Here is a 25,734-nt window from a genome sequence, read left to right on the forward strand (position 1 = left end):
TACCACAACACCGGTCCTCAAACCCGATTGTATTCTGGACTACAATCGGTATATGGGGGGAGTTGATCTTTCTGATAAAGTCCTCAAGCCTTACATGGCCATACGGAAAACACGTGTATGGTACAAAAAAGTTGCGGTCTACATGGTACAGGTGGCCATGTACAACTCTTTTGTACTGTACCAGTACACTGGCAACACAGGGACATACCTTCAGTTCCAAGAAGAAGTCCTAAAGCTCCTGATCTTTGCTGACCGGGAAAGAGCAGGCCGGACTTCCCAAGGAACTGAAGTAATAGGTGCCAGGATCGTCCCAGGCCAACACTTTCCAAGTGAAGTCCCCCACACTGGAAAGAAGGGACGAACCCAGAAAAGACGGAGTGTGTTACAAGAGGGGGATTCGGAAGGACACCACCACTCAGTGTGACACTTCCCCGATCATCTGGGCCTCTGGATTAAGGATTGCTTCAGGGAGTATCACACTTCCATGGAGTACTAAATTTTCCCTCTTCATTTTAATTTTCCATAATTTGACCGATATCGTTTTTTTAGGGCCGATACCGATAATCGGTGCAGGTTAGGGCCGATAGCCGATAACTTATACCGATATTTCGGTATAAGTTATCGGCTATTTAACCCCCTGCGACACCGCTGCAGATCATTGATTTAAAGCGGGCGCTTTAAATCAATGATCTGCAGTGGCTTTTGCGGGGCCATAGGCCGCCGCCGCCACCACCCGCTTCTCTCCCCTACCTGCCAGGGTGCTCCGGGCCATCCATCCATCGTTCCTGTAGTGTCCGGGGGCGTTCCGGGTGGAGGGTGGTCCGGTCCGGGCTGTCCTTCTTCTCCGGCGGGCCTCTTCTCCACTCCGGGCAGGCTCCGGCCTAGTACGCTGCATAGACGTCGCTGCGCAGTGACGCCCGTGCGCAGCGACGCACCTGACGTCACGGCGTAGCGGCGTCTATGCAGCATACTAGGCCGGAGCCTGCCCGGAGTGGAGAAGAGGCCCGCCGGAGAAGAAGGACAGCCCGGACCGGACCACCCTCCACCCGGAACGCCCCCGGACACTACATGAAGGAAGGATGGCCTGGACCACCCCCATTACAGGTAAGTTTAATTTTTTTATTCACTCGGAGGGTGGGGGAGGGGCCCGACCGGTATAGCGGTATGGGAAAAAATCCATACCGGTATACCGCCTAGCATCACGGTGGGGGGTGCGACGTGGTGCGGTGGGTCGGAGGTGCGGTGCGGCGGGTCGAGGGGGTGGCGGTCGCAGTGCAGGGGCGGGGCATTATCGGCTTATCGGCAAGATAATTGCCGATACCGATAATGCCCAAAATCGTGATTATCGGCCGATAATATCGACCATACCGATAATCGGTCGATCCCTAGTACCAAGTCCAGGGTACATTCCAAGTGTTAACCCCATAAAACCAATAAATTGCCCAAAAAACTTTTATAAAAAAAATAAAATAAACCTGATAAGACCTCTGGGGGTATTTAAAGAAAAAAATGGGTCACTGAGTCACTATCATCAGGGACTTTTTATGTTTCCTCAAATTCACAGCGCTCTCTCTCCACCTGAGCGGGGTGCGCATTTGAGGTAACAGGTTTGGGGCGGCCACACACATCACATTCCCAGAATGATGATTCAGAGCATAGGGTTTGGGGTGGGCATATTTTTTTAGTTCTGGCTATGCTCTGAGTCATCATTCTGGGAACATAACCTTCTTTCATGGTTTTACCCCACTGTACCCCATTTTAGTTATTTAGTGTACCCCATGTAATGCCCCTTGAGAGGGGGGGGGGGGTCCCACTGTTCTGGCTCCATAGACAGCAATGCAGAAGCTCAAGGCCCTGACTGCGCTCCGGCACCTCAGAGACCGGTGTGCACGCTGTTTACGCCCAGATATGAGGTATGTCCTTACAAATTTACAGTGACATTTTCTCCTTTTACCACTTGTGAAAATGAAAAATTTGGGGTAACCCCAGCATTTCAGTGTAAAAAAATCAAATTTTTCCTTTTCACATCCCACTTAACCACTTAAGGACGCAGGACGTACTCAAACTGCCCCTTTTCCGAGTCCTTAAGGACTCGGGACGTTTGAGTACGTCCTGTCAAATCCCGGCCCCCTGCCACTAGCCGGAGGGGAGCCGGTGCCCGATGCCTGCTGAAATCGTTCAGCAGGCATCGCGGCATATCGCCCAGGGGGATCATGATGACCCCCCATGTCGGCGATGGCCGCAGATCGCTGGACAATTCAGTCCAGCGATCTGCGGCAGATTCCGGGTCAATCGGGTCTCCAGTGACCCGGAATTACAGGCTGTTCTGACGGCCCCGAACAGCCATAGCCAGCAGGGGTGAGGTGGCACTGGTGCCACCTCACGATTGCCCTGATTCGTTGGCCGGTTTCCCGGCCGACCAATCAGGGCACCTGCTGCGGGTGTCACTCCCGCAACCCGCTCCGCCCCTCTTCCGGAGCACGTGAGCGGGTGCGGGACGTGGACCCCGGGAGCTGGGGACCCCGATCACCAGCGTCAATGTTGGGATCGGGGCCCCAGGAGCGGCGGCGGCGGGACTGACCTGTGCAGGAGCAGCAGTAGGAGGTGAGTGACAGCCTCCTGCTGTTGCTTAGCAACAGCTCCCAGCATGCAAAAAGGGCATGCTGGGAGCTGTAGTTATGCAACAGCAGGAGGCAGACCACCACAACTCCCAGCATTCCCTTATGGGCATGCTGGGACTTATAGTTTTGCAACAGCTGGAGGCACATTTTTTCTATGGAAAAGTGTACCTTCAACTGTTGTATAACTACAACTCCCAGCTTGCACAATCAGCTAAAGTGCATGCTGGGAGTTGTAGTGGTGCATCTGCTGGTTGCATAACTACAACTCCCAGCATGCCCGTTGGCTGTCGGTGACTGCTGAGAGTTGTAGTTTTGCAACAGCTGAAGGCACACTGGTTGTGAAACACTGAGTTAAGTAGCAAACCAGTGTGTCTCCAGCTGTTGCATAACTACAATCCCCAGCCAAAGTAGTATGCCTCCAGCTGTTGCGTAACTACAAGACCCAGCATGCCCTTCCGCTGTCCGTACATGCTGGGGGTTGTAGTTTTTGCAACAGCTGAAGGCACACTGGTTGCAAAACACTGAGTTTGTTACCAAACTCGGTGTTTCACAACCAGTGTGCCTCCAGCTGTTGCAAAACTACAACTCCCAGCATGCACTGATAGACCGTACATGCTGGGAGTTGTAGTTTTTGCAACAGCTGGATGTTTCTCCCCCCCCCCCCCAATGTGAATGTACAGGGTACACTCACATGGGCAGAGGTTTACAGTAAGTATCCGGCTGCAAGTTTGAGCTGCGGCAAATTTTCTACCGCAGCTCAAACTGCCAGCGAGAAACTACTGTGAACCCCCGCCTGTGCGACTGTACCCTAAAAACACTACACTACACTACCAAAAAATAAAATAAAAAGTAAAAAACACTACATATACACATACCCCTACACAGACCCCCTCCCCTCCCCAATATAAATGAAAAACGTCTGGTACGCCACTGTTTTCAAAATGGAGCCTCCAGCTGTTGCAAAACAACTACTCCCAGTATTACCAGACAGCCACTGACTGTCCAGGCATGCTGTGAGTTATACAACAGCTGGAGGCACCCTGTTTGGGAATCACTGGTGTAGAATACCCCTATGTCCACCCCTATGCAATCCCTAATTTAGGCCTCAAATGCGCATGGCGCTCTCACTTTGGAGCCCTGTCGTATTTCAAGGCAACAGTTTAGGGTCATATATGGGGTATCGCAATACTCGGGAGAAATTGTGTTACAAATTTTGGGGGGTATTTTCTGCTTTTACCCTTTTTAAAAATGCAAAATTTTTGGGAAAAGAAGCATTTTAGGTAAAAAAAAAATATATATTTTTTTTTTACATATGCAAAAGTCGTGAAACACCTGTGGGGTATTAAGGTTCACTTTACAGACCGCGGCGAATGTGAGTAAAAGTACCCGCATTTACTGCACATTCTTCTCTATGCAATGGTAACTGGACCTCCCTACCTGTACGGTGGTGATGTTGGTGACAGTTGGCTTAAGGCTCACTGTACCCCTTGTTACGTGCCTTGAGGGGTGTAGTTTCCAAAATAGTATGCCATGTGTTTTTATTTTACTTTTTTGCTGTTCTGGCATTATAGGGGCTTCCTAATTGCGACATGCCCCCAAAAAAACATTTCAGCTAAATTTGCTTTCCAAAAGCCAGATGTGACTCCTTCCCTTCTGAGCATTGTAGTGCGCCAGCAGAGCATTTGACGTCCACACATGAGGTATTTCCATACTCACAAGAGATGGGGTTACAAATTATGGGGGCATTTTCTCCTATTACCCCTTGTAAAAATGTAAAATTTGGGAGAAAACCAGCATTTTAGTGAAAAAATAATAATAATCATTTACACATCCAACTTTAACGAAAAGTCGTCAAACACCTGTGGGGTGTTAAGGCTCACTCTACCCCTTGTTACATTCTTTGAGGGATGTAGTTTCCAAAATAGTATGCCATGTTGGTTTTTTTTTGCTGTCCTGGCACCATAGGGGCTTCCTAAATGGGACATGCCCCCCAAAAACCATTTCAGCAAAATTTGCTTTGCAAAAGCCAAATGTGACTCCATCTCTTCGGAGCATTGTAGTGCGCTCGGAGTGCACTTGACGTCCACATATGGGGTGTTTCCATACTCAGAAGAGATGGGGTAACAAATTTTGTGGGGCATTTTCTCCTATTACCCCTTGTAAAAATGTAAAATTTGGGGGAAAACTAGCATTTTAGTGAAAAAAATAATAATAATAATTTACACATCCAACTTTAACGAAAAGTCCTGTGGGGTGTTAAGGCTCACTGTACCACTTGTTACGTTCCTTGAGGGGTGTAGTATCCAAAATAGTATGCCATGTTTTTTTTTTTTTTTGCTGTTCTGGCACAGTAGGGGCTTCCTAAATGTGACATGCCCCCCAAAAACCATTTCAGAAAAACTCACTCTCCAAAATCCCAAAGACGCTCCTTCCCTTCTGAGCCCTCTAGTGCACCCACAGAGCACTTGACATACACATATGAGGTATTTCTGTACTCGAGAGAAATTGGGTTACACATTTTAGGAAGATTTCTCTCTTTTTACCCCTTGTAAAAATTCAAAAACTGGGTCTACAAGAACATGCCAGTGTAAAAAATGAAGATTTTGAATTTTCTCCTTCAATTTGCTGCTATTCCTGTGAAACACCTAAAGGGTTATCAAACCTTTTGAATGTCATTTTGAATACTTTGAGGTAGGGATCGACCGATTATCGGTATGGCCGATATTATCGGCCGATAATCACTATTTTGGGCATTATCGGTATCGGCAATTATCTTGCCGATAAGCCGATAATGCCCTGCCCCCCGCACCGCCCCCACCGCACCGCGACCGCCACCCCCTCCCCGACCCGCCGCACCGCCCACCGCGTCGCACCCCCCACCTGGGCGGTATACCGGTATGGATTTTTGCCCATACCGCTATACCGGTCGGGCCCCTCCCCCACCCTCCGAGTCAATAAAAAAATTAAACTTACCCGTAATGGGGGTGGTCCGGGCCATCCATCCTTCCTGTAGTGTCCGGGGGCGTTCCGGGTGAAGAGTGAACCGGTCCGGGCTGTCCTTCTTCTCCCACGGTCTTCTTCTCCACTCCGGGCAGGCTCCGGCCTAGTACACTGCATAGACGCCGCTACGCCGTGACGTCAGGTGCGTCGCTGCGCACGGGTGTCACTGCGCAGCGGCGTCTATGCAGCGTACTAGGCCGGAGCCTGCCCGGAGTGGAGAAGATGACCGCCGGAGAAGAAGGACAGCCCGGACCGGACCACCCTCCACCCGGAACGCTCCCGGACACTACAGGAAGGGAGGATGGATGGCCCGGAGCACCCTGGCAGGTAGGGGAGAGAAGCGGGTGGCGGCGGCGGCCTATGGCCCCGCAAAAGCCACTGCAGATCATTGATTTAAAGCGCTTTAAATCAATGATCTGCAGCGGTGTCGCAGGGGGTTAAATAGCCGATAACTTATACCGGAATATCGGTATAAGTTATCGGCTATCGGCCCTAACCTGCACCGATTATCGGTATCAGCCCTAAAAAAACGATATCGGTCTATCCCTACTTTGAGGGGTGCAGTTTTTGTAATGGGGTCACTTATGGGATATTTCTAATAAGAAGGCCCTTCAAATCCACTTCAAAACAGAACTGGTCCCTGAAAAATTTCGATTTTGAAAATTTTGTGAAAGCCCTCTGATGTCTTCCAAAAGTAAAAACACGTCAACTTTATGATGCAAACATAAAGTAGACATATTGTATATGTGAATCAATATACAGGGTGGGCCATTTATATGGATACACCTTAATAAAATGGGAATGGTTGGTGATATTAACTTCCTGTTTGTGGCACATTAGTATATGTGAGGGGGGGGGGGGGGGACTTTTCAAGATGGGTGGTGACCATGGCGGACATTTTGAAGTCGGCCATTATGAATCCAACTTAAGTTTTTTCAATAGGAAGAGGGTCATGTGACACATCAAACTTATTGGGAATTTCACAAGAAAAACAATGATGTGCTTGTGTTTTAACATAACTTTATTCTTTCATGAGTTATTTACAAGTTTCTGACCACTTATAAAATGTGTTCAATGTGCTGCCCATTGTGTTGGATTGTCAATGCAACCCTCTTCTCCCACTCTTCACACACGGATAGCAACACCGCAGGAGAAATGCTAGCACAGGCTTCCAGTATTTGTAGTTTCAGGTGCTGCACATCTCGTATCTTCACAGCATAGACAATTGCCTTCAGATGACCCCAAAGATAAAAGTCTAAGGGGGTCAGATCAGGAGACCTTGGGGGCCAATCAACTGGCCCACGACGACCAATCCACTTTCCAGGAAACTGTTCATCTAGGAATGCTTGGACCTTACACCCATAATGTGCTGGAAAAACTCAGGGAACGTGCCAGCTTCAGTGTATAAAGAGGGAAACACATCATCATGTAGCAATTTCACATATCCAGTGGCCTTGAGGTTTCCATTGATGAAGAATGGCCCCACTATCTTTGTACACCATACCATCAATTTATGTGTTCCAACAGTCTTGGATGGTGGTTTTGTTTGTTAACTTCACCATTCACATAAAAGTTTGCCTCATCACTGAACAAAATCTTCTGCGTAAACTGAGGGTCCTGTTCCAATTTTTGTTTTGCCCATTCTGCAGCACCTGAACCTATGGATACTGGAAGCCTGTGCTAGCATTTTACCACTAATATAAAGTAGAATATGTCACGAAAAAACAGTCTCGGAATCAGAATGAAAGGTAAAAGCATCCCAGAGTTATTAATGCTTAAAGTGACAGTGGTCAGATGTGCAAAAAATGGTCGGGTCCTACACTGAAAATTGTCTGGGTCCTTAAGGGGTTAAAGGGGTATTCCAAAAAAAATTATATATCAACTGACTCCAGAAAGTTAAACAGATTTGTAAATGTGCAGATTTGTAAATCTTAATCCTTCCAGTAGTTATCAGCTGCTAAAGATGAGTTGTTATTTTCTTTCTGACAACAGTGCTCACTGCTGACACCTCTGCTTGTCTCAGGAACTGTCCAGAGTAGGAGCAAATCCCCATAGCAAACCTCTAATGCTTCCACCAGTTCCTGAGACAGAGATATCAGCAGATAGCACTGTTATCAGAAAGAAAAAGAACAACTCAACTTTAGCAGCTGATAACTACTGGAAGGATTAAGATCTGGAGCCAGTTGATTTATATATATATATATATATATATATATATATATATATATAATATAAAAGATTTTTCCTGAAATACCCCTTTAATCTTATAAAGATTATCTGGGATGTCGGTACCAACATCTAATCTGTAGCAACTGCACGATGCTATCCTGTTTGCATTGGTCGATATGCCTGTAGAACTATTTCATTACTTGGTGTTGTTTATACTATGAGGAATTGCTGCAGTTCTGAGACCAAAAGAAGTCTAACACACTACCAGATGGATCTCGCTAATAAAGCGGATATTGTAAATTTATATGAGAATTGTAATTTCACACATTTATTTCTAATTATTATTAATATTAATTATTAATAATTATTATTATTATTAAAATTAATTTATTTTTTCATTTTTTGTAAAAATACATCATCATAGTGTTAGCTGTATGTCAAAAGCGAATATACATTTTTCTTTTTAGGGTGTTTTTCTCCATAGAGAAAGCACTTGTCAAAAATGTCTATTTAAAAAATAAAAAAAAGCACAAAAAACTGTTGCCAGTTGAAAATCATGACATGTTTTATTAGACTGAAAAAGATGCCACAAAAGAACTATGATGTTAGCTTAAGTATGCTTTCTTAATTTTAGCTATGCAGGCAGCCTGAGCAAACTGAGGCAAGACAAAACGACTGGAATATGCACTGTCCCTGGTGTAGTTACTGCTATAGCAGTTCATCCATCAAGTACACATTCACTGGTGGCAGCGGGAGACATCTATGGTACTGTTGTGTTGTGGGACCGGGTAAGTATTAGGCTAATTATTTTTCTATGTTGGCATTCCTTTCTCAAGAATATTTTAATAAATCCTAGCAATTGGCATTGTATGAACACTAAGTATAGGTGCTCTAGTGTAGCAGTATAAGTGCTGTAGTGTGTAAAGTGTCCATCATTTAAAAAAAAAAAAAACTTTTGACATGTTACAGAGACCCGTACCATTTGAGAAACCTTGGTGTTGGTGTGCGGGCACAGGTATGTCCTTCATATAAGGATATACTGGCTAATGTCTCAATTTCAACATCAGTTTTGAGGGTTAGTTAATGTCATTGTTTAAATCTACCACAGTAGTGAAATTATATTGTGGTCCACAAATGCGGGACCTCCACCCCAGCATAATTGCACAACTGCACTTGGGGTTGAGGATCATCTGCCATTTTAGACCACATTGGTGAGTATGTTATAGAGACATGTCAAAAGTTTTAATTAGTTGGGGTCTTCTGCTGAGACCCCTACGGATCTTGAGAATAAACTGGGAAAAGTGTTCTAAAATGCTTTACTCCCAGTCTTTCAGCGATTTTTGTCTTGCTGCTCCATAGGCTTATAAAAGTCTATGGGGCGGTAAAACAAAAATCACTGAGGTCTGGAAATTAAAAAAGAGTGCACACTTATCCCTACTCCCTCCAGGCGGTCTTGGCACTGATAAAAAAATAAAATAAATTGACATGTCTCTGTGACTTGTCAAAAGTTTTGGTTCTCAATGACAGATAAACTTTAAAGGAATATTTCCTCTAGTAACATTTAAGCTAGCTAGTGTTATCTTTATTTTTTCCCTATTATTTCCCCTTTCTTGTGACAGTATTATGCAGTATTATGTGACAGTAATTTTAGCTTTTGAAACTACATAAAGTCTCTGTATAGCCTCTGTGCCTACTGTGGTTAGGACAGAGTGGCTTGCAGCAGTAGGTAAACATGTCCCTGAAATTATCCTTTTACATAAAGTGCTGTTAAAATGTATTTGCTTATTTCCTGATATCTTATTATTTTTTGCAAGTTTATCACACTTGAATGTTTCAGATCATAAAACAAGTTGTAACCCCTTAAGTACAATAGAGATAAATTTCCCACCTGGTGCGTTGGTACATAACGCACCAGGACATACATTTACGTCCTGTAATTGAAGCTAGCAATGGATCTGCTGCGCTTGCTACCTGCTCGGCAGATCCTGGCTGCCATCAGCAGCCAGGCGCCCGCCGGTAATGGTGGAGATCTGCGATTGTACTGATGCCTGCCATTAACCTTTCAGATGCTGTGATAAATACTGATCACTGCATTAGCTGTGCTGTGGGTGACTGATCAGACCATCGGTGGCGAAATCACAGGGGTTCGATCAGTTAAGATGGCAGCCGCAGGTCCCCTCACCTGCCTCCTGGCAGCTCTGGCGATCTGCTGCTCTGATTTGCCTTCTAGCAGACCTGAGCAATAGATCGCCAATATTATGTGCTATGCACTATCACTGACAATTCGACACAAAGTACCGATAGCTTCAATATTTCAAAACATTAACAACTACTCATGAAGCTAATATAACAATTTATTAAAGTCTTAAAACCTTATTACAGCATGATTCTCAAAGCACTAGTTACAATAAAGAAACAAAAATATAATTCTCCAATGATGAACACCTGTATATCCCTACGTGTTTCCACTTGTAACTGATAATATACAATGGTTCATCATGGGGATTTAAATATACAGTATAAAGATAGAACAAAAAGTATCAGGGATTCTTCAAAAATTTTACAGATATATAGAGCTAAGTATGGATAAACAGCACAAAACAAATAAAGTATGCAAACAAAAATTAGCAGGACAAACACAGCAGAAGAAAAGATAACATAGAAACGCTTGGTGTGCCCCTCATTTAGGGTCTGAGAGCCTTGCTTGTAGCCTACTTTCTAGCTGTAGGTCCTGCGATGCTATAGGATTAAGCAATCAGATGGTATTACCCTCAAGAGGATCAAATGATCCAAGACTGGCCAAATGTCGCAACAGGGTAAGTACCCTCAGTCCCCACCAGATGCGTGAAAAACAGATTATATTAATCCCTAGGGAGACCATATGGTCCTCTAAGACATACAAATGTCCTCTGTGCCGTACAATTATTGCTAGCATCCAGAGATTACAACCACACCTATAGATACACAGTAATGTCAATCCTAATTACTCTTCCTGCCATGTCATTATAGCTCCATATACAAAGCAAATCCCTGGTCCACTGAACTGAAGATACACGACTCCGCAGCCGCCGGTGTTAATGTTTTGTAAGTGTTATGCCTATGCATAGCACTGAACAGTAATAGCAGTCTAATGATTGTTATATATAGTCCATTATGGAAACATTAAAAAACTAACGTTAAAAAACAAAAAAAGTTTTCATAAAATGTAAATAAGCCCTTTTTACAGAAAGTGTTAAAAGAATAAAATAAACAAACATATTTGGTATCGCCGTTGCGTAACGTCCGAACTTTTAAAATATAATGTTAAAGAAGAACTACAGGATTGAAAAATGTATCCCCTATGCTAAGGATAGGGGGTAAGTTTCTGATCGCGGCGGGTCCGACCGCTGGGGCCCCCCCCCCCGATCTCCCGTACGGGGCCCCGGCTCTCTGGTTAGAGAGGGCGTGTTGACCACCGCACGAAGCAGCGGCTGACACGCCCCCTCCATACACTGCTATGGGAGAGCCGGAAATTGCCGAAGGCAGCGCTTTGGCTCTCCCATAGCAGTAAATGGAGGGCGCGTGTCAGCCGCCGCCTTGTGCGGTGGTCGACACGCGCTCTCTATGCAGAGAGCCGCGGCCCCGTACGGGAGATCGTGGGGGGACCCAGCGGTCGGACCCCCCGCGATCTGAAACTTATCCCCTATCCTTAGGATAGGGGACAAAATGTTAAATCCCGTAGTTCTCCTTTAATGATCCCGTACAGTGAACAGCCTAAAAAAAAAATTCTGAAATTGCTGCTTTTTGGTCACATCCGGGAAAAATGAATTAAAAAGTGATCAAAAAAATGAGCACTCATACAGCCCTGTATTCTGAAGAATAAAAAAGTAGTCAGAATTGAGCTATATATTTTTTTTTTTTTGGAAGCAGTACAATATTAGTTAAACTTGTAAATTGGGTATCATTTAAAGGAGAACTGTGGTGAACATTCTTCATTTCCCCTGTGCCTGGGCTACAAAAAAAAAAAACTTTAACTCACCTTCCTACGTTCGCCCGTTGCGCCAATATCGGCGTCCCGGTGCTTCGGTGCTGGTCTTCCACTGTCATGTAAGGAGCCTGGACCCCGCCTTCTCCCTGCTGCCGCATGACAGTGCGCTCAACCTATCACTGGCCGAGGCGGGACATCGCTGCCCAGGAAGCAGGAAGGAGACCAGCACCGGAGGACTGGGATGCCAATATCGGCACAACGGGGGAATGTGGGAAGGTGAGTTAAAATTAGTTTTTTTTTTTAGTTTTTTGCAGCCCAGGCACAGGGGAAATGAAAAATGTTTCACCACAGTTCTTCTTTAAAGGGGTACCCCGGCCCTAAAACATCAGATGTATTTGGGCCGGAGTTCCCCTTTAATCATATTGACCTACAGAATAAAGAAAACATGTCAGTTTTACCATAAAGTGAAAATGATATTGGCTTGGTCCTTAAAGGAAAACTGTCTGCTTTCTTCCCCTGCACTAACCAGTGGTACTGGCTGGTAGTGTGGGGGACACTGATCAGTTTGCTTACCGTGCCCGGATCCGCCGCGCCGTTCGGCCCTAATCTTCTATTTTCGGTATATGCTTATGAGGTGCTAATTGGCACCGGCGCAGCCCAGCTCATCAATATTCCCCTCCTCTCTCTTCATTACAGAGCTGGGAGAAGAGAGAGGGGAGGAATATTGATGAGCTGGGCGGCGCAGTGGCAGGCGGCACTGACGTCAGTGTGTAGTTAGCCCGGCCGGTGCCTCATTAGCATATACCGAAAATAGAAGATTACGGCCAAACGGCGAGGTGGATCCGGGTACGGTAAGCATCATACTGATCAGCGTCCCCCACACTACCAGCAAGTACCGGGGGAGAAAGCTGACAGTTTTCCTTTTAAGGGCAAAACGAACTGTGTCATTAAAGTGGTACTTCGCCCCTAGACATGTTATCTCCTATCCAAAGGATAGGAGATAACATGTCTGATCGCAGGGGTAAATCCAGGAAAACCAACTGAGAATGTGCCACCCAGGCTTCTTAGGAACACTTTGGGCCATAATCCAGGACAACGATATTAGGGATCGACCGATATCGTTTTTTTTAGGGCCAATACCGATAATCGGTGCAGGTTAGGGCCGATAACTTATACCGATATTCAGGTATAAGTTATCGGCTATTTAACCCCCTGCGACACTGCTGCAGATCATTGATTTAAAGCGGGCGCTTTAAATCAATGATCTGCAGTGGCTTTTTCGGGGCCTTAGGCTGCCGCCGCCACCACCTGCTTCTCTCCCCCTACCTGTCAGGGTGGTCCGGGCCATCCATCCTTCCTTCCTGTAGTGTCCGGGGGCGTTCCGGGTGAAGAGTGAACCGGTCCGGGCTGTCCTTCTTCTCCGGCGGTCATCTTCTCCACTCCGGACAGGCTCCGGCCTAGTACGCTGCATAGACGCTGCTGCGCAGTGACGCCCGTGCGCAGCAACGCACCTGACGTCACGGCGCAGCGGCGTCTATGCAGTGTACTAGGCCGGAGCCTGTCCGGAGTGGAGAAGATGACCGCCGGAGAAGAAGGACAGCCCGGACCGGTTCACCCTCCACCCGGAACGCCCCCGGACACTACAGGAAGGAAGGATGGATGGCCCGGACCACCCCCATTACGGGTAAGTTTAATTTTTTTTATTGACTCGGAGGGTGGGGGAGGGGCCCGGCCTTTATAGCGGTATGGGCGAAAATCGGGTGCGGGGGGCGGGGCATTATCGGCTTATCGGCAAGGTTATTGCCGATACCGATAATGCCCAAAATGGTGATTATCGGCCGATAATATCGGCCATGCCGATAATCGGTCGATCCCTAAACGATATCCATAACAAAGTAGGCACATGTGCTACAGGTAGGGAAATAAAGTTTGAACAAGGCAATATAAAAAATTTTAAGTATTGGGAAATATTGTTGTCTCAGCAAGAACTATATAAATACGTATATATAAAGTGGTGGGACAACCCCTCAAGGCCCAATTTCATTTTGTGTTTTAATTTTTTTCCTCTTCACATTTTAAGAGCTATAACTTATATTTTTCCATCTACAGGTCCATATGATGGCTTGTTTTTTGTGCAATCAATTTTACTTTGTAATGACACTTTTACTTTTACCATAAAATGTATGACAAAACATATAAAATACTATTTGTGGGGGAAATGTCTGCCATTACCGGTAAGTCCATGGCTGCTGATAGCAGTTGGGACCCTCCGTGCATGGAGTTAGCAAAGCTCCTGTGTTCGCTTCATGTTTAGGACATAAATGTATATCATGGTGCGTTTAAATACTAGCGCATCAGATATACATTGATATCCAATGTCCTTTAGGGGTTAAAGGGAATGGGCCATCAGAAAATGACATATTCAGGTTTTTATGTTAACCATATGTAAAAAAAAATTCATTTTACAATCTATATTTTATAATAATCCTGAAATCTTGCAGTAGCCAATCTAGCCACTGTGCCTAAAACTTGGATAAAACTTCCTATTCTGTACAGATTTTCCCAGTAATGCTTTTCCACTCCGCACCAGTAGATAGATAACACTGAATCCACCACCATTCACAACAGAAATTAGCATCCCTCCTTCCTGATTCCCTGTAGAATGACCTTTGAAAAGTTCATAGAATATGTTCGGTAATGTCTGCAATTTATTTGAATGGGACTTGTCAAGTCTATTTTTCTGTGTCCATGGGTCATGCTGTAAAGCATATCACAAAATGCTGTTAAAAACTGCTCAGGCAAGATGGCTGCCCCCATAATAATGTGCAAAAAAATTAAGAAAATTGCAATAGGAAAAAAGAACAGGTGTCATTATCTGCCTCTAATTAGGATGTGAATAATCTAGGTGTCACATTCCCTTTAATGGCATTGGCTTTGTTTTAGGTCATTGGGGGAGATTTATCAAAACTTGTGCAGAGGAAAAGTTGACCAGTTGACCATAGCAACCAGATTGCTTCTTTAATTAATACATTTTTTTTTTAAGACCTCTGCAAAATTAAAGAAGTGATCTGATTGGTTGCTATGGTCAACTGGTAAACTTTTCTTCTGCACAAGTTTTGATAAATCTCCCCCATTTTTCTGCTGCAGAAAAACAATTTGGAGCCAAAAAAAAAAATCTCCTTGATGGGAGGCATCTTAAAGGGGTATTCCAGGCAAAACCTTTTTTTTATATATATCAACTGGCTCCGGAAAGTTAAACAGATTTGTAAATTACTTCTATTAAAAAATCTTAATCCTTCCAATAGTTATTAGCTTCTGAAGTTTTCTGTCTAACTGCTCAATGATGATGTCATGTCCCGGGAGCTGTGCATGATGGGAGAATATCCCCATAGGAACTGCACAGCTCCCGGGACGTGAGTCATCAGAGAGCAGTTAGACAGAAAACAACAACTCAACTTCAGAAGCTAATAACTATTGGAAGGATTAAGATTTTTTAATAGAAGTAATTTACAAATCTGTTTAACTTTCCGGAGCCAGTTGATATATATAAAAAAGTTTTGGCCTGGAATAACCCTTTAAATTGTAGATACTTTTGTACACCTGTCTAATACCTTTGTACAGTACTGTTTTTTTCTGCTCTCAGTGTGTGTATATTCATAACTTATACTTGATGTTCTCATTCCTCTTTTATTGCCTCATTCAAATTTCGTTACAGAATCTCCATACACCAGGGAAATATAGATTTCCCCTCCATTCAGGTCAAACCAGTGTTGTTACTTTCTCACCTTCTAATTCCCAACATTTGCTGTCGCTTGGTCAAGAAGGTACAATCTTCCGCGGTGACATATGCCACTCTGCATTTACACAGGTAAATGAACCCAGAGCTTTGCAAGTGCCCTGACTCGGGGTGGACATCGCATGCTTCTTTTTACAGCCACACACAGAGGAGCTGTTTCTCTACTGACCGCTTGCCCCCCTTCACTCCCTTTTTTGTAGGTTCTATGTGGTGTCCACTAAATGTCTTTCTGAACCTCTAGGGGAGTATGTACCCTTGGTACTCTGTGTGGCAGCTGTCTCCCTGTCTGTTTCCTCATCGGGTTGCATGTCTATTTGTCTGTGTCCATTTGTTTATCTGTATTATTTATGTTCTAACAGTTTTGGGTTTTTGTTCTTTTTATCATGCCCCTCATTCTCTGCTTGTTCACTTGTCACATATAAAGACATTTACAAAGCTTTTTAAATGGATTTTTTCCTCTATGTTTGTCGCACAAAATGTCGCACAATAGGTCCGTGCGACTTTTTGTGCGACAATTACCATGATTTTTACCCATTTAGAGCACTTTGTGCAGTGGTGAATGATTTACTAAGTGCGAATGTCGCAAAATTGTCACACGATCCCAGAAATAGATGAAATCTTAGGTCATTTCAGCCCTGCTCTACATTTTCTGTGTGACTTTTGAGTCAGGGTATGTGCGTAAGTTTCTGCACAAAATCTTTGACTTTTTTGTTGCATCAGCGAAATGTATCAAAGTCTGTGTGCTGTTTGATAAATCTGGCACACGTCCGCAACTATTACAGCAACTTTTGTGCTCTAAAATAGTTAGGAATTCACACCACTCTATGTAAATGGCCCCCATAGTCCTGCATAACCAATCAGTACTGACCTAATATGGCATTCCATCTATGGATTGCCGATCTGATCTCACTATATCCTGATTGGAATTACCGGAGATTCCGGCACCATGTATTTGCTGAACAGTCTCTATGGGCAAAACTCGCATGAGCCTTCTTCCGTTGTGCTCCGTATTTCTCTTTGTAATCCTTGATTTGTTTTATTGTTCATTGCATATCTTTTGGAAAACAATAAAAATTGTCAAAAAAAAAAACGGTAAATGAACTTGCTTATGTACATGTACATAAAATATCCTAAACTAAGTTCTAGTACTAATCAACAAGATGTTCCCTTACCAACTGTACACATGTATTTTCCACCATTGCCATTCGCCGGACAGGTATTGTCTAATAATTGTTACACGATATGTGTGGGGTCACAGTGGGACACATGACTTCTTATTTACTTTATAATACTTTTTATTTATTGTAGCTTGCCCAGGTTCTATTACCTGTATTTGGGTTTTCTCATATACTACATTATCCAAGGTTATGCTTTTGGAAAGTGGGTGTTCTTAACCCCTTAAAGGTGATTTTAGTGTGTTCCTGGCAGACATTAATGGACATGCTTGGAAAGAATCTGCGCTTGTCTTGGAGCTAAATGGCTTTGTTGTGAGATTACCATAATACTGTGGCTAGCTTTTTGTGAACTGGTATTTCCTGTTTGAGTTTTCTTCTTTGCCTCCAAATCCCATAATTCCATTTTCCTCCCTCCCACACATCTGCTACCCCACCCATTGAAACATAAATGAGCTATATCCATTCAAGAGACCTGTGTTTTTCAATCAGGGTGCCTACAGCTGTTACAAAAAATACAATTATTTGAAGATTGATCTCTCTCCCACCAAGTGATCGCCCTACCCATTGAAGCAGAGAGGCTCCCTTTCATCAGCTGACTAGTGATGTCAGGTCTCGGCCGCATTGCAACCTGGGAAAAATCTGAGACAACAGTCATTTTTTATGCTGTCAAAAATAAATATTGGGGTGAAAATCGCATAAGAATTGTGAGAAAACCGTCACACAGGTATTGCTTACACTGATCAATGCAATGCCATATGCATTGCATAGCATTGATCAGGGTTCTTAGCGCTCTGCTGCTCTAGCCTGCTGAGCAGGCTTGGAGTAGCAGATCGCTGAACGGACCACGAGGAGGACCCTCCTGTCGTCCAGTAAGCTGATCAGGACATCGCGATTTTGTTGCGATAGTCCCGATCAGCTCTGCTGAGCTGCCTGGATTGTTCCACTTTTATTTTAGATGCTTCAATCAACTTTGATCGCGGAGTCTAAAGAGTTAATGCCGGGCATCGGCCCGATCGGCAGTAACCAGCATTAGTCGTGGGTCCTGGCTGCCCGTAGCAACCGGGACATACCTGGATTAACCCGTTCTCTGCTGGTGAGACCTGGCGTCCTGGACAGGTTAAATGGGAAAAGGGGGGTGATTCAAACTTTTATTACTGAAGAGGTTATTTTTTTATTTTTTTTTCACTATTGCATGCAATCCTTGTATTGTAAACACTGATCAATGTATGCTATAGCATTGATCAGTGTTATCAGTGCTCTGCTGCTTCAGCCTGGATCTCAGGCATGGAGCAGCAGAGTGACGATCGGACGGCGAAGCAAGGTAAGAATCCTCCTGCTCTCCTCTCAGCTGTTCGGGACGCAGAGATCTCACCACGGTGGTCCTGAACAGCCCACTGAGCTAACCGGCAACTGTTTTCCCCCCGTTTTAGACCTTTTTTTTATAGCGGCGTCTAAAGGGTTAATACCAGACATCAGCCCAATTGGCGATGTCCAGTATTACCCGCGGGTCCTGGTTACTGATAGCTGGCGGGTAAAAGCGCGCTCAGGAGCAACACGTAATGGGAGCCGATGCAGCACGTAAATATACATCCTGCATCATTAACGGGTTAACACTGAATTGTTGGGTGACTTATATTATTTGTTGTGCACTTTCCTTTTAAAGGATATTGATAAGTTTGTATTTTATTGTATAGGCCAGCATGTCATATGTTTTTATAGGACAATTTATGCTGTCTTGTGTCTTTTTTTAAAGGTGTATTGCCAGATAGCAGCTCTTTTCTGGATGTGGTTTCTTGCTTCATGTGAGATTATAAGTGTTTTTGGGGGACATTTATCAAGGGATTTAGAGCTTTTTTGTGAACAAAAGTCGCTCATGCGCCTAAGCAAATATTTGTGCGACTTTTGTGGGTACACATAAAGTTGCAAATAGCTCTACCTAAGCAACTTTCAGTTTTCACTTCGCAGTTGTCAGGAATGAATGAAGTGCTAGTGTCGCATGTAAGCAAAATAAAAAAATCGCATGTTGGGATTGGCTCTTCCCAGCACCCCTGTGGCGGTGGATATCGGGGTAATAATTGGGGGTTAGCGCTACCTGTTTTTGGGGCTAACGCTAATCCGTGGCTTAGTTATGGACTCCGTCTCCACTCAAGACCTTTTCCACTACATAGCCTGAAAAAGTAAATAAAATAAAAAAATTTTTTTAAAAACTTTAATTCCAAAAAACACTCCACATCAAGCCCTCATTTACCATTTTATTAAAAGTAATCAAAACAAACACTGGTCATCTTAGTCCACCGAATCCGAAGTAGTCCTCTGCATGCACAGATCTGAAATAAGAACAAAAATGTTAGTACATTTAACCCCTTAAGGACGTTTTTTTTTCCGTTTTTGCATTTTCGTTTTTTGCTCCTTGCCTTTAAAAAATCATAACTCTTTCAATTTTGCACCTAAAAATCCATATGATGGCTTATTTTTTGCGCCAACAATTCTACTTTGTAATGACGTCAGTCATTTTGCCCAAAAATCTACGGTGAAACGGAAAAAAAAAATCATTGTGCGACAAAATTGAAAATTTAACGCCGTTTTGTAACTTTTGGGGGCTTCCGTTTCTACGTAGTACATTTTTCGGTAACAATTACACCTTATCTTTATTCTGTAGGTCCATACGATTAAAATGATACCCTTATATAGGTTTGATTTTGTCGGACTTCTGGAAAAAATCATAACTACATGCATGAAAATTAATACGTTTAAAATTGTCATCTTCTGACCCCCTATACCTTTTTTATTTTTCCGCCTATGGCGCGGTATGAGGGCTTATTTTTTGCGCCGTGATCTGAAGTTTTTAACGGTACCATTTTTGCATTGATAGGACTTATTTTTATTCATTTTTAAATGATATAAAAAGTGACCAAAAATGCACTATTTTGGACTTTGGAATTTTTTTGCGTGCACGCCATTGACCGAGCGGTTTAATTAATGATATATTTTTATAATTCGGACCATATATGTTTATTTTTATTTTTATTTACACTTTTATTTTTTTATTGGAAAAGGGGGGTGATTCAAACTTTTAATAGGGGAGGAGTTAAATTATCTTTATTCACTTTTTTTTTTTCACTTTTTTTTTTTGCAGTGTTATAGCTCCCATAGGGACCTATAACACTGCACACACTGATCTTCATCATTGATCACTGGTTTCTCATAAGAAACCAGTGATCAACGATTCTGCCGCATGACTGCTCATGCCTGGATCTCAGGCACTGAGCAGTCATTCGGCGATCGGACAGCAAGGAGGCAGGTAGGGGCCCTCCCGCTGTCCTGTCAGCTGTTCGGGATGCCGCGATTAGCCGCGGCTATCCCGAACAGCCCGACTGAGCTACCTGGCAACTTTCACTTTTAGCCGCACGGCTCAGCTCTGAGCGCGCCGCTAAAGGGTTAATAGCGCGCGGCGCCGTGATCGGCGCTGCGCGCTATTAGAGGCGGGTCCCGGCTTCACTATGACGCCGGGCTCGCCGTGATATGACGCGGGGTTACTGTGTAACCCCGCGTTATATCAGGAGAGCAGGACCAAGGACGTACCGGTACGTCCTTGGTCCTTAACCCCTTAAGGACGCAGGACGTAAATGTACGTCCTGGTGCGGTGGTACTTAACGCACCAGGACGTACATTTACGTCCTAAGCATAACCGCGGGCATCGGAGCGATGCCCGTGTCATGCGCGGCTGATCCCGGCTGCTGATCACAGCCAGGGACCCGCCGGCAATGGCCGACGCCCGCGATCTCGCGGGCATCCGCCATTAACCCCTCAGGTGCCGGGATCAATACAGATCCCGGCATCTGCGGCAGTTCGCGATTTAAATGAACGATCGGATCGCCCGCAGCGCTGCTGCGGGGATCCGATCATTCATAACGCCGCACGGAGGTCCCCTCTCCTTCCTCCGTGCGGCTCCCGGCGTCTCCTGCTCTGGTCTGTGATCGAGCAGACCAGAGCAGAAGATAGCCGAAAACACTGATCTGTTCTATGTCCTATACATAGAACAGATCAGTATTAGCAATCATGGTATTGCTATGAATAGTCCCCTATGGGGACTATTCAAGTGTAAAATAAATGTAAAAGTAAAAGAAAAGTGAAAAATCCCCTCCCCCAATAAAAAAGTAAAACGTCCGGTTTTTCCTATTTTACCCCCAAAAAGCGTAAAAAAAATTTTTTATAGACATATTTGGTATCGCCGCGTGCGTAAATGTCCGAACTATTAAAATAAAATGTTAATGATCCCGTACGGTTAACGGCGTGAATGAAAAAAAATATAAAAAGTCCAAAATTCCTACTTTTTTAATACATTTTATTAAAGAAATTATAAAAAATGTATTAAAAGTTTTTTATATGCAAATGTGGTATCAAAAAAAAGTAAAGATCATGGCGCAAAAAATGAGCCCCCATACCGCCGCTTATACGGAAAAATAAAAAAGTTAGGGGTCATCAAAATAAAGGGATTATAAACGTACTAATTTGGTTAAAAAGTTTGTGATTTTTTTTAAGCGCAACAATAATATAAAAGTATGTAATAATGGGTATCATTTTAATCGTATTGACCCTTAGAATAAAGAACACACGTCATTTTTACCATAAATTGTACGGCGTGAAAACGAAACCTTCCAAAATTAGCAAAATTCCGTTTTTCGTTTTAATTTCCCCACAAAAATAGTGTTTTTTGGTTGCGCCATACATTTTATGATATAATGAGTGATGTCATTAAAAAGGACAACTGGTCGCGCAAAAAACAAGCCCTCATACTAGTCTGTGGATGAAAATATAAAAGAGTTATGATTTTTAGAAGGCGAGGAGGAAAAAATGAAAACGTAAAAATTAAATTGTCTGAGTCCTTAAGGCCAAAATGGGCTGAGTCCTTAAGGGGTTAAAGGGGTATTCCAGGAAAAAACTATTTTTTTTTTTTAGGTCAACTGGCTCCAGAAAGTTAAACAGATTTGTAAATGACTTCTATTAAAAAATCTTAATCCTTCTGATAATTATCAGCTACTGAAGTTGAGTTGTTCTTATCTGTCTGGAAACAGTGCTCTCTGCTGACATCTCTGTTTGTCTCAGGAACTGCACAGAGCAGAATGGATTTGCTATGGGAATTTGCTTCTACTCTGGACAGCTCCCAAGACACGTGTCATCAGACAGCACTTAGACAGAAAAGAACAACTCAACTTCAGCAGCTCATAAGTACTCAAAGGATTAAGATTTTTTAATAGAAGTAATTTTTCAAATCTGTTTAACTTTCTGGAGCCAGTTGATATATAAAACAGTTTTTTCCTGGATTACCCCTTTAAGGGGAAAAAAAAGTGTTAAAAAAATATATAATAAGCACACATAATTTATTTTTTATTTTTTTGCTTATGTGTGCTTTAAAAAATTGTATTCCAAAGTGACTTATTGCTTTATTTTATTTTTTTGCTTATGTGAGCCAAATTTATCAACCTCGTGATAGTATGATAAATATGTCACACATAAGCAAAACTAAAGCAAAGGCCCAGATTAGAGATGAGCGAAGTTACAGTAATTCGATTGGTCACAAACCTCGCGGCTCAGCAGTTGCTGACTTTAGCCACATATATGAGTTCAGCTTTCAGGTGCTCCAGGGGGCTGTAAAAGGTGGATACAGTCCTAGGAGAGAGTCTCCAGCCCACCGGAGCACCTGAAAGCTGAACTCATTTATGCAGGATGAAGTCAGCAAACGCCGAGCCGCAAGGTTCGTGACGAATTGAATTTCTGTAACTTCTCTCATCTCTAGCCGAGATTTATCAAACTGTGAGATAAAAATAGTGATTTTCCCCCAGCAACCAATCATGGCTCAGCTAACGAGCTCTGGTAAAATGAAAGCTGAGCTGTGATTGGTTGCAGTGAGAAAATCTATCCACTTTTGCTCACACAGTTTGATAAATCTAGGCCAAAATGAATACAGAACTCGCTTACCAAAGCAACAATGATAAATGTCCTCCTTTATGTTTATGTAATAAAATGTAAACTATGTAGCTTTACATTTTTGAATGTGATCCTAATATTTTCATTGTCCCCCAGTGTTCTTTTTGGTGTACTTTGTTGTATGGACATGATTGGCTGCACCCCGGTTTAACCTTATTCATGATCAAGCCCCTCTTATTCTTGTACTGCATCAAGTTGAACATAATGAGACTGAGGCCATACACCATAATTGCCAGTCTACAGGATGCACAGACTTATCTAATTTAAAGGGGTACTCCGGTGGAAAACTTTTTTTTTTTTGTGCCAGAAAGTTAACCCTTTAACAACGCAGGACGTATATTTACGTCCTGCGCCGGCTCCCGCGATATGAAGCGGAGTCGCGCTGCGACCCCGCATCACATCGCGTCGGTCCTGGCGCTTATCAACGGCCGGGACCCGCGGCTAATACCACACATCGCCGATCGCGTCGATGTGTGGTATTAACCCTTTAGAAGCTTTGACCACCGCTTCTAAAGCGAAAGTGAAAGCATCCCGGCTAGTCAGTCTGGCTGTTCGGGACTGCCACGGTGAAATCGCGGCGTCCCGAACAGCTTGCAGGACACCGGGAGGGCCCTTACCTGCCTACTCGGTGTCCGATCGACGAATGACTGCTCTGTGCCTGAGATCCAGGCAGGAGCAGTCAAGCGCCAATAACACTGATCACAGGCGTGTTAATACACGCCTGTGATCAGGATGAGAGATCAGTGTGTGCAGTGTTATAGGCTCTATGGGACCTATAACACTGCAAAAAAAAAAGTTAAAATAAAGTGTTAATAAAGGTCATTTAACCCCTTCCCTAATAAAATCACCCCCCTTTTCCCATAAAAAAAATAAAACAGTGTAAATAAAAATAAACATATGTGGTATCGCCGCGTGCGTAAATGTCCGAAATATAAAAATATATCATTAATTAAACCGCACGGTCAATGGCGTACACGCAAAAAAATTCCAAAGTCCAAAAATGCGTATTTTGGTCACTTTTTATACCATTAAAAAATGAATAAAAAGTCCGATCAAAACAAAAATCATACCGATAAAAACTTCAGCTCACGGCACAAAAAATGAGCCCTCATACCGCCCTGTACGCGGAAAAATAAAAAAGTTATAGGAGTCAGAAGAGGACATTTTTAAACGTATAAATTTTCCTGCATGTATATTTTTTCCAGAAGTACGACAAAATCAAACCTATATAAGAAGGGTATCATTTTAACCGTATGGACCTACAGAATAATAAGGTGTCATTTTTACCGAAATATGCACTGCGTAGAAACGGAAGCCCACAAAAGTTACAAAATGGCGTTTTTTCTTCGATTTTGTCGCACAATGATTTTCTTTTCCGTTTCGTCGTGAATTTTTGGGTAAAATGACTGATGTCACTGCAAAGTAGAATTGGTGACACAAAAAATAAGCCATAATATGGATTTTTAGGTGGAAAATTGAAAGGGTTATGATTTTTAAAAGTTAAGGAGGAAAAAACTAAAGTGCAAAAACGGAAAAACCCTGAGTCCTTAAGGGGTTAAACAGATTTGTAAGTTACTTCTATTTAACCACTTAGAGACCTAGAGCGTATGGATACGCCTTGACGCCCTGGTACATCATACGCCCGTGGGAATTTCGGTGCCCGCGGAATGGGGACCGGACCGGGATGCCTGCTGAAATCATTCAGCAGGTATGCCGTCGGCGATTGCCACAGATCGCTGGTGAATTCACACCAGCAATCTGCTGCGATTCGGGTCATAAGGGTCAAAAGTTTAAAAAAATTATAATAATAATTCCCTCCCTGACCCCCTAATAGGTCCCCAAGGGTCCGCCGGAGATTTTCAGCTTTACCTGGGCCTTATTAAGGGTTCAGGGTGCTGCATTTGGCCCCCCATTTTTTTGTGGGGGGGCGCATCTTTTTATTTTTGCCCATATAATTACTCATAATCTGCCAGTGAGGAAGAGGAAGATCCTACATTCCGGTGTTCTTCCTCGTCCTCCACATCATCTAGTACTGATGATGAGCCCCCCTGAAGGCGGCGGAGACGCCGCCAGGCGAGGCCACGCCCCCCCCCCCCATGAAAGTGACCCAGTGGCCGGCACTAGTACAAGCGACAATGCTGCTCGTACTAGGAGTCCGACATCCCAGACAAGTGTACTGGAGCCCCCTTCCGGTGAACCTGTCTGGAGTCCCCCAGAGGCTTATCAGCCACGGATTCTGGAGTTTGTTGGTGACTCCGGAATCCGGATTGACACGGCCGGGTTCACTGAATTTGACTATTTTAGTTATTTTTTTCAGTGACTGCTTTGTCAATCTAATGGTGGAGCAGACGATTCTGTACGCCCAGCAGTTCATCGCCCACCACCCAGATTCTTTTTTGGCCAGGGCCAATGAATGGTGCGCCATTGATGCAGCAGAAATGAGGACATTTTGGGGCCTCTTGCTGCATATGGGCCTGGTCAAAAAGCCCAGTGTCAAGCAGTACTGGAGCGGGGACGTCCTCTACCAGACCCCGCTTTACAGTATGGCCATGGCACGGAAGCGGTTCGAGGCCATTAGGAAATGCCTCCATTACTCTGATAATGAGGCATGTCCACCCCGAAGTGATCCCACCTATGACCGGCTTTACAAAGTAAGGCCGGTCATCGATCACTTTGGGGCCAATTTTTTGGAGGCCTACGTACCCCTTAGGGAGCTCTCTGTAGATGAATCTCTTATCAATTATAAGGGGAGACTTATCTTCCGCCACTATATTCCCTCGAAGCGGGCGCAGTATGGCGTGAAGCTCTACAAACTTTGAGAGAGTACCTCCGGGTACACTTACAAGTTTAGAGTATACGAAGGACTAGATTCGCGAAATTGAACCCCCAGAATGTTCCCCCATTCTGGGTGCTAGCGGGAAAATCGTTTGGGACCTTATGCACCCATTGCTGGATAAGGGTTACCACGTGAACAACTTATACCAGCATCCCTCTGTTCAGATCCCTTGCCGCCAGATC

General features: G+C 43.9%; 1 protein-coding gene across 1 annotated transcript in view; it reads left to right on the top strand.

Annotated features, from left to right (window-relative positions):
• The window catches only part of WDR76 (WD repeat domain 76), a 189,504-nt gene that overhangs the window by 139,038 nt on the left and 24,732 nt on the right, over nucleotides 1–25,734 (top strand). The window contains exons 15-16 of the mRNA XM_056571564.1: nucleotides 8,425–8,578; nucleotides 15,473–15,625. Of these exons, the coding sequence (XP_056427539.1) occupies nucleotides 8,425–8,578; nucleotides 15,473–15,625 (307 nt within the window). The remainder of the gene's footprint in view (nucleotides 1–8,424; nucleotides 8,579–15,472; nucleotides 15,626–25,734) is intronic.

Source organism: Hyla sarda, chromosome 4, assembly GCF_029499605.1.
Source record: "Hyla sarda isolate aHylSar1 chromosome 4, aHylSar1.hap1, whole genome shotgun sequence".
Classification (NCBI taxonomy): domain Eukaryota; kingdom Metazoa; phylum Chordata; class Amphibia; order Anura; family Hylidae; genus Hyla; species Hyla sarda.